This window comes from Calidris pugnax, unplaced genomic scaffold (genome assembly GCF_001431845.1).
Source record: "Calidris pugnax isolate Ruff unplaced genomic scaffold, ASM143184v1 scaffold148, whole genome shotgun sequence".
NCBI classification, from domain to species: domain Eukaryota; kingdom Metazoa; phylum Chordata; class Aves; order Charadriiformes; family Scolopacidae; genus Calidris; species Calidris pugnax.
The window spans coordinates 213,026-223,108 of NW_015090926.1; the positions used below are offsets into that span (position 1 = coordinate 213,026).

The 10,083-nt window shown below is 42.2% G+C and overlaps 1 protein-coding gene across 5 annotated transcripts in view; it reads left to right on the top strand.

Annotated features, from left to right (window-relative positions):
• Positions 1-9,940, top strand: part of MCC (mutated in colorectal cancers) — a 163,006-nt gene extending 153,066 nt beyond the window's left edge. For all 5 annotated transcript variants that reach the window (XM_014951497.1, XM_014951500.1, XM_014951498.1 and 2 more), the window contains exons 16-17: positions 5,246-5,368; positions 6,454-9,940. In XM_014951497.1, coding sequence (XP_014806983.1) covers positions 5,246-5,368; positions 6,454-6,634 — 304 coding nt within the window. In that variant the 3' untranslated portion in view covers positions 6,635-9,940. The remainder of the gene's footprint in view (positions 1-5,245; positions 5,369-6,453) is intronic.
• Positions 9,941-10,083: the final 143 nt, after the last annotated feature.

The window sequence follows — 10,083 nt, forward strand, 5'->3', positions numbered from 1 at the left end:
CAAACCCCACATGCCTGAGGTCTGGCCAGCCTGTGTGGCTACCTACGGCCGGGAAACCTCAGGCTTCTGTCCCCCGTGGGCTGGCTGCCTGGTTGCTGCCTCAGGGCTTTGTGTACACGAAGCTGCGAGTCAGATGCTGAGCTGAAGGTAATGGTGCCACCCCAACCGGCGAGCTAGAATTGGAAGGGGTCTGCTTGAAGCAGGCAGTGGTGGGTGAAAGGACGTTCCTATGGGTAGTCAGGTTCCAAGGGCCCCTGACTCCTCTGCCTGGCTATGGGAAACTTTCTTACCTCCTAGTTTGGAGAGAGCTCATTACGCCTCCTTTGCTCCAGATTTGGCAAAAGCTGTGGGTGCTCCTGACCCCAGGGCAGAGGGGCGATAGCTTGTGCTTTCACAAGAGGGGGGAGTTAGCTGGGTACACTCCAAGCCAGGGGCAGAAAAATCAACTTTCTGCATGCCAGGGAAGAGCAGCCTCTGGTTTGCAGCACTGGGGAATTCTCAGAGAAATGAGCAAGGGCAGGAAAATCCGCCTAGGAAGACTTCTGGCATATGAAACTTTAACATGTCTGGAACAGCCCAGACAGGAGGGAAAATACAAGGTGTGCAAGACCTTGCTTACATTATCCTGGGCCAAGCATGGTGTCATTGTGTGGAGGCCAAACTGACAGAAACTGCAGAAATGTGCCCAATGTTAGGTAGTTTCCTTTATGGCTCTGGCAGAATTCCCCACTCTCGGCAGCCGTAGCCCTGAAACCAGAGAAAATGTTCAGCCCTGTCCGGCTTGCCTTCCTATTCAAACCATCCTGCAAGTCTGAAACAAAAAGCCCTTGAAAACTGGGTAGCAGCTGCCTGCTGAGTGTTTTAATTGTGAAAATGCAAAACAAAAGTCTTTGTTACCAGCATATCAGGCATTTCACTGAAAACAGTGCTTTTAGCGGATGTTGGAATAGGCTGTAGGCCTATGAATACACTTATTCTGAGCTTTTCCGTGGAAAGGCAGCAGTTGGGGATTTCTCCAGCTGACTTCTGGAGTGCCCCGCAGCAGGGAGCCCTTAGGTTGGAAGGGAGCCATGCCCTCGGATCATAAGCTTGTTTCCCTCTTCTGGGAATCCATCCCCATGCACAAGGTGCTGCGGCTGTGTCTTCCCCAGCTCCGGCAGCAGTAGCCAGTTGGCAGAGGAGCTGTTGGGAACAAAAGCTGTGCTGACTTCTGAGGTCCGACTGACTTCTGACTTGGGGGCTGAGAGAAATTGTGTTCTGCTAAGAATACTTTCTTCTCCGTCCCTCTTCCCATCAAAATACAGACAGCAGTGTTTTCACAGGATCCATATCACAGCCCTGGGGCATGATATCAGTGTGAGTTTGGCGTGTAAGCCTCCATGTGAGTTTGCTCTTCAGACTCTGGAAGACTCTCTGGCAGCAGAAGGCTGTGCCACAGCTGTACAGCAATCCCTATCGAGAGGGTGTTTGTGTGGTTGTCACATCAAATGGAGTTCCATCCCTGGTCCGCAGCTTTGACACATTCTCATCCTGGAAAAAAAATACTGCATATGACTAGGACTATTGTTTTGAAATATTCTGTCTTATTAAGCCTGTAGCGGCTGATTCTTCGTATCCTGCTGATTTATAACAGCAATCAGGAAAGTGAAGTGGTGCTAGAAATCCCATAAAGACAGCTAACCCTGCAATGCATTAAAGCAATACAAATACCACCTCAGGATTCATTATCGCCCCCATTCGCTGCCCAACTAAGCAATCAGTTTTGGAGAAACACAAATAAGGACAATTCTTTCTGTCCAAACTGAGCTAATTAGTGATGGAAATGGGGAGAAGTGGGAAGAATTAGCATTATGAGGCATGGGATTTTTACAAAGGGATAGAGCATTTGCTCTCCAGCTAGTGAGATACAGGCTTGAGGTCTCTCATCTGCTACTAAAATAGAAGATACAGCACTCCCAGGTAAATGTTACATTTTTTGCATGTTAACAGTCATTAACCAAGTGTACATGCATCTCCGTTTCCCAGACTAAAACAAGGTATTTGCTGTGCCTTTACTGTTGCTGCTATGTCTGTCTACTCAGGTGTTACTTGTTCTGTGAAACGCCTCTTGAAGTAAAGGTATTAAGATTGGCATGTTTTAAATCAGGAACAGTAAGTCTAAAAGTAGATCACTACATGTTGGTTTTGTAAGATTTTTGGGACATTTCAGCACATGCAATCAAACCACCCGTTGCTTTCGCTCACACTAAGGTGGGAGTAGGCACTAGCTAGCACTGTTTTCGCTGACTTCAAGACATCAAGAAGAGCCAGAAGAACTGTGTGGATCTTGACAGCTCAGGGAAAACATGTGTTTTACTGGTATAAATGTAAATTAGAGGCATCTATGGATTTGAAGGATTAGCCACTGTTACCTACTTAGCCAGACGGTTTGGAACTAGCACCTGAAAGTTGTTTTAACTAGCCTGTGGAGGCCCAGGGTGCTCACCACCCTGCTGGCTCTGTCTCTTTGGAGAGCAGCAAGACAAGGATGTTACAGGTCAAATGCCAAGAGACGCCTCTCGGTGTTTAGCTGAGTTTGGACTGAACATGACAGGTTGAAAGGTGTGAGTGCAAAACCAGACAAAAGGTGATGTAATAGTTTTATCAGGTAACAGTCACTGTAGCAACCAAACTTTACCATGCATGACAAGTTCCTCCAAGTCTTTCCACTCTGTTTCTTTTCCACGCGGCTTTTGTTACCACAGGTGTGTTAAGGATTTCAGCTGAAGTAAACTGGGGCCCCGCAGGGTTCTTTCCCGTGGGACCGTGTGCAGGGTTTTCACAGCTATTTTTACGTGCTTTTCTTGCACATAATGTTAAATCAACCTCACGAGATTTTTAGTTTTTCTGTCCCCCTCTGAACGCTGTGCATATTTATTCCATTGGCCTTGATGTTCATGCTGGGTCACAGTGCTGGGCACGGTGCTGAGCCTTCCCCTGAGCCCCTGGTGGTGGTGTCCTTCGGAGCAGAAAAGCACCAAATTTACCCTCCTCTGTTCTGTCATAGCAGTGGTGCCTCACATCCGTTAGATTAAACAGTGTGGACCCTGCCAGGTATGATCTTTTCTTATTTATTGTCTATTGCAAGTATAAACTGGGGGATCTTTTGTTCCCGTTTTCTTCACCGAACACAGGTTTTGACTGTGCCGAGTCTTTTTGACTGCTGAGATAGGATATAAAAACCAAAATTTATATTTGGGGTGGATGGCAGTGAGCTTTTAACCGCAGGGGGGAAAAGATTGCGTAATTTGAAAACAGAGAGTACGTTACTTCAGCGAAGGGACGCCTAAAGAATACTGATGATTCTTCATCAACAAGGCCCCCCTTATGTCCTTTTTAATTTGGCCAGTAAACCAGCCTCTGCAGTGTGTTGGGATAAACTGCTAACTTGGAATATTTCCCCGGCTGACTTTGTGAAAGCCCTTCTGTTGCCGAAGGCCAGCCGGGCACAGGGAGACGTGCCACATCTGCTGTCCTCCTCTCTGCTGATTGAATGCTGCCGTTGGCCGGCCAGCCCAGGAAGTGCAGGCTGGGGAGCGGGCTGGGGAGGAGCATCCCCTGGGGTCCCTGCAGAGATGGCAGAGATTTCACAAATTTTAGGGTATTCATTCGCGTGGGGCTCAGTGGGCTTATGCGGGGAGCCTGAGTGGTGGCCTTGTTTACTCAGATGAAACCCCATTTTCTCACTTAGCAGCAAGGCAAGGCAAATCAGTGCAAAGCATTCTAGGCAGCAAGGCACAGACAAATGTCTCTATACACGCACGGTTCCCCAGTGTCAGGCTCGAAACTGCAACATCTAACTTTGTCTCAGGGGAGTACTTTAGAGTAGGGTGGATGGCTGGACTCGATGATCCCGAGGGTCTCTTCCAGCCTAGATAATTCTGTGATTCTGTGATTATTACCCCCCCCTTTTTTTTTCATTCTTTTCAAATCTGGTGTTTTTCTCTCTGGGCTGTCTGTGCTATGAGGATGGGTCACAGAAAAAGGCTCCTGAGTCTCTCCACACTTGCACAAGAGGTGGGACAGTCTCATGTCTGTGGGCAGCCATTGGCTCTGCAGCCCCCCCAGAGAAAGCACCTGCCTCATGCTACGTGCTCACCTGCGCTGGGAAATACTTTTTAAAGCCAGCTTAACCCCCAAGCTGCCTTGTTGGCTTTTTGCTTTCCCTCATAGAGATATTTGTAACATAAAAATATTATAAATTACCTTACTTCAATTTTTTTCACACTTCATGTATAGTTTTTGATTAATAATTGGTAAGTATAGGTAACTATATAGACATTTTAAACCTCTCTACGGTGGCTTATTTGAAAGAAAAAGAGTAGCTCATAGAAGAAGGTGCCTGTGCTCTCTCTACTATATTTCTTGTGCTTGTGTATCTGTACTCCCCTCCCTTGTTCTTAACTTCCTCTGTTTCCCAGTGCCACATGGACTGGATTTGCTGGCTTCTAAAAGAACCTAGTGATCAACTGTAGTTAGGCTGTGGTATAAATTGCTTGGGTAAATTTGAGGCAGTAACTGAAATCAATGGAATTGCTCTGAGGGTGGTAAGACCCGGGCACAGGTTGCCCAGAGAGGTAGTAGATGCTCCATCCCTGGAAACATTCTAGGTCAGGTTGGATGAGGCTCTGAGAACCTGATGTTCTGCTCATTGCAGGAGGGTTGGACTAGGTGACCTTTAAAGGTCCCTTCCAATCCAAACTATTCTACGAATCTATAGTAGTTTCTAAGTAAAAAGAAATTCGTTTAGTAAGTTACCTTTAATAATAATCCTGGTATGCTATTTGTAATTAACATTGCTATATCATTACTATGTTGATTGATTTCCCATGGTAGTTTTCTTTGCTGTCTCATTCAACACACAGCAGTGGCATGTGCCAGGTAGTCTAAAAATTTTATTTATGTATCTTTGTGATTATTTTTTAGTGTGATTCAATACATACAAGACCATGATCCACCAGAGAAGTTTATTTTCTCTTTTGTCTGCTGCATCTCTGATCCTTTATTCTAAGATGATGAATGTTATAAAAATCAACCTGTGGAAAAGTTGTTTAATGTAAAAAATGCCTCCTGTATTACTTGAGTAGTAGTAAGGAAAATATTTTCAGTCTGTCAACCCAGCACAGGACAACTGCTCGTGCACTTGCAAGCTGAAATGTTATTTCTGTTTTGAAAATAATTTCCCCTTCCTTTTCTCCTGATCCAGGGAGAAGAAACTGAAAGCTAGAGTGCAAGAGTTGGTGAGTGCTTTGGAGAGACTCACGAAGAGCAGTGAAATCAGACATCAGCAGTCTGCAGAATTTGTTAATGACCTTAAAAGGGCAAACAGGTAAAGGATCTACCAGCAGATGGATGCACTATTGATTTTTTTTTTTTTTTGCCATGTTCCAGTAATGCACTGTAATCCTCCCCCTCTCTGAATGAGCAGTTTCAGGGTCCTTCTGTTCACACAGGTTGACTCTTTATATAGTTAGAGACAAGGGGAGGTATAAACCTCCCATGCAGGACATTGAAAACTACAAAGCTAAGAACAGAGCAGGGGAAATAGGTTAATCTTGAAAGAATTACAAGTAAATGCATTATTATTATTAAAACAAACAAAACCCTCCGTTTGGTCAGATTTATGAATCATGTCATTTTGTTTAAAATTGCTCCCTTTCCTTTGGCTTCAGCCCCTTTATTAACAAACTGGCTTTGATAATCACAGTTAAATTTTATTGCTCACTCAGTGGATTTCCCTGGCACTGTGTTTGGGTGGACTGAGAACACAGTGGAGTGTAGCTGCCCTTCCTGCAAGGAGTGTATCGCTCACAATGTAGCTTTCATTAATAAATTATACTTGAAAGCCCTTGTGGTGAGGAGCAGTACCCATCTCAAGCTTTCCTACTGAGTCAAGGCAGAGGCACAGGAGATACTTGGCAGTGGACAAATTAGCACAGGATGCCATCCTCTGGTTGTAACTGTTACTGTTTTAAGGGGAAGATGCAAAATCAGTGCTGGATTTTGTAAGGAGATTCTGGCCATGGAATTTCTTTGTAAATCATGACATGTTTAGTGTTGTGGTATCCTGACTTACAAACAGGGGTCTGCAAGGCCACCGTCAGCAACTTCTAGGTGGCTCTTTGAACCATGTTTAAAAACGTTTTTACTAACCAGTGTACTGGTAAAGCCACGTACTTGCCCCTAAAAAGATACAGGGTTAAAAAGATATAGCGATATAGATATATATCTATATCTCGATGCATTGATGTGGTTGGGATAGAATGCATTTTAAAGTACTAGTAAATTTTAGGAAGATGATGAGTACCCAAACTTTGGATTTCCCCAAAGGTGGGGGTTTGGGGTGGATTTTTGTAGCACTTGCTATGAACGAGACTTTTTGAATGACTTTGTATTGCCTTGTATTTCTAACAGCAACTTGGTAGCAGCTTATGAAAAAGCAAAGAAAAAGCATCAAAATAAGCTGAAGAAACTGGAATCGCAAATGATGGCCATGGTGGAGAGACATGAAACACAAGTAAGGATGCTCAAACAAAGAATAGCTTTACTAGAAGAAGAGAACTCTAGACCACACACCAATGAAACTTCACTTTAAACGCATCTCTTTCAGAGATGCTTAGTGCCATTACAAATGTCTGTCTGTTGGAGGCTGACTTTTAGGTAGCTTCAAACGCTAAAAGCTCTGACTGTCAACACTGACACAATTAAAGCACCTGCTCTGGGGTCCCAGGGAGGTGCCATGGGGATAATATAAGCGTTAACCTTAAGGACTGTTTCATAATGTAAAATGGCAGTGCCTGAATTACCACGCTATAATTATGTATGTTGTCTGTGTCACTATGTCTATATTCATACTGCTTCTCTTCCATTTTATGTACATCTCACGGCTGACAGTATCACATATAGCAAAATAATTCACATTTTAAGAGGTTTTAATTTGGGTGGTTTGGAGGTAATCTGTGAGTTTTCCCAATCCCTCCGCACACAGCTCTGTGTTGTACCCCCCAGATGTGCTGCTGAGGGTGAAACAGACAAGTGGGGCAGCAGCTGCAGAGTGGGGAGGTGATGGGCTGGCTTGCTTTTTGCAGTAGTGCCGCTCAGAGTGCAGATCAGGTAGGAAAACTCCTGTAGATTTGGGGAGAAAAAAAGAAAAAAAATCCAACAGCAAAAAACCCAAGAGACTCTAGTCACGTATCTGAAAACTATGATAATGGTGTATTTCGTACAGTTTGTAAAAGAACTAACTAAAGCCTGTGAGTTTCACCATGCCAGATAGATGGTCCATGCCAAGGCTGGGTAAGAAATGATAGGAGACCTCCTGGCATTTGTATTGCATGGTGTTTGCAGTTATTTTGTGAAACCGTTGGGTTGGGTTTCTTTGTTTAATACATTAATAGCCATGGTTTTATTTAAGAAGCTGGGCCATTTCTGTCACGTGTATAGTGCTTACTGCAGCTTTCTGTGATCAAGAGGTAGAATGTCTTCTTTTTATACTTGTTTTGACCAAAAAAGGTACTTATTAGGAATGTACCTGTTTAATATTTAATAGGCACAAAACTATAAATGTGTAGGTTTATGGATATACAGCCACAAACAGAATGTGAATGGTGAAGCCTTCATACAGCTTGTTAGGTTAGTTTTTTGTTACTGCTAACATTCTGTTCTGTTTCAGTCGCATCATGTTACTGTATTATCAAAGTGACTGAACTGAAAATGTTGGCCTATTATGATAATGAACATTTTGCTTAATAAGCAAAGCATGGGGATCCGGTTGATTTCTCTGGGGAGCATACAGGAGTCTGCCGTAACACCTGTTTCATTCAGAATTTCCTTCTTTTTCACCAAGTACAAGAAATGGCTTCCATGTTTGTTTCAACCTGCCAGAGTCCATTAACTTCATTAGCCTGTTAACGGTGTTACACCTGTACTTTGCATTTTTCAGGCGCTGTTTGCAAGTGAATCTGATTTCAGTTGTCTGTCCTTTTTTGCTTTACACAGCAAGTTGCACCTAAACTTTTATTAGTGTATTTAGAATTATGGTAACTTCTCTCATTTATTCCTCCAATTTTTAGGAAGTATTAAGGAAGTATTTTTAGAGGACTTGAACTGTTTTGTCTACTCCTGGGTTAGGCATGGCAGCCAAAATAGCTGTGGGAATTTCTGTTCAGAATACGGCATTATTGTTAAAAGTCTTGGTTACACATGAAACTGTAGCAGTTGGTGTTCATTACTGTAGCTGCTGTTTTCTTCTTTTCTTAGGGTAGTGATTCCTACTTCTCTAGAGTCTGATATAGCAGCTACAAAAGCCAACATCATATATGATTGATTGCAATAGCAGAACTAATCCTGATTTCAAAATTAAGTTTTAGGTAGTGATGCCCTGGGATTGGCTTTGATCAGTCCTCTTTCTCAAGATAATTGCACTTCTGAATTTATAATGCAAACAGAAATTTCTGCAAACCAAGTCTGTTGAGGGACCAAGCACGTTGATTTCTTACTCTCTTTATGACTTTGCTAAGTATCTAAGGTGTTTCCCTTTCTTGGCCAATGAGTTCCTCACCAACAGGAATGTGGAGTTTTGCCATAAACTGGTAGCCAATTACACTTCTTTCTGAAGAAACACCAGATTATCCACTGTGTACTGTGGCAAAAACGCAGTTAAAATTCTGTCATCTTGCATCTGGGAAACCCATGTAACTTGAGTCATCACAAACTCTCTGTGTGAAATACCCTTAACTTACAGTGATTGGAAACCACTGCCACAATGGATTTCCTGAGGCTCAATTTTTTCTATTTCATGGTAGCTAGAGAAGCTGTAAACAAAATACAATGAAGCCTAAAGCATTTGAATTTAAAACTGTCTTTAAAGGAAAGATACAAATTAAGAAAGCATGAAGTGCACCTGGGTTGAAAGGCATGAAAACTGCAGTGTTCCTGTAGGAAACTGAATATTGTTTTACTATATTTACTGCGTTATCTTCCCTGCCAACTATGCTCTAAAAGTGTTTTATGATAAATTATAAATCATCAGTAAATGTAAGCCACTTCTTCCCCTTTCTTTTTCTTGAGACTGGTATTGTGCAGCCTCAGCAGTTTGCCAGGCCACCAGTTATTTTGCCTAAACAAGCAGCTATTGCTTCATTTGTTGGCATACTGGAAAAGGCCAATAGAGAAGTGGCAAAAGGTTTACTCTTATTGTGAAAACTGTTTTAATATTAACAATTAGCTGCAGTTCCAATGTGCCTGTTAAAATGGCACCGACCCTCAGAATAAATGGCAAAAAAATTAATTCAATTTATGCAACAGTTTGAAATACCAGCACACCAGCCGATAGACCAGCGTGCAAATCACCTTGAGTCACAGCAGCCTAACGCTCTTAACACTTGTTGCAGAAATGATACATTTGCAAAGCAAGAAAAATAGGTGGTTCTTGCCAACAGAGCCTAAGTTGATCTAAGTTAATTACTGATTAATTAATCTTGGGGTGGTGTTTTTTTTTAAGTCACCAGAGTGCATGAAACTTTGTACTTTACAGTGTGTTCAGAAAAAAGTACTCTTTTTTTCTAATTAAATGTATAAATCTTCACCAGCTTGAATGTACTGTTAGCTATTGCAAAGCACATGTGACTAAGTTTGCATTAATGTCAGTATTGTTCTACTAGTTTTATTAGGATTTTCTTATCTTTTAATACTGTACCATACATCGTAATTTTAGAACCTTTTCACCTTACTGAATTAGCTTTAAATGTGTTGCTGCTTTTTAGTTTCCTAGCTGCTGTAAAATAGCTATTTTGTGTTTATTTGATATAGAATTGTAAAAACTGCATTTATTTATACAGAGACATTTATAATACTTATTTTACAAATGTTCTTATATTCTGAATAAATTTCTAATGCTGTTTCTTTGCCTCGGGGGTTGCTTTACCATACCATGTCATCTTATTGTCGAATGGGTCTGCTTAAAGGTACCACAAAGACCTTCCCCAAGATAAGTTATTGAGATGGTATGACACTCCACGTACCTACTTATGGGAACCTTCCTGA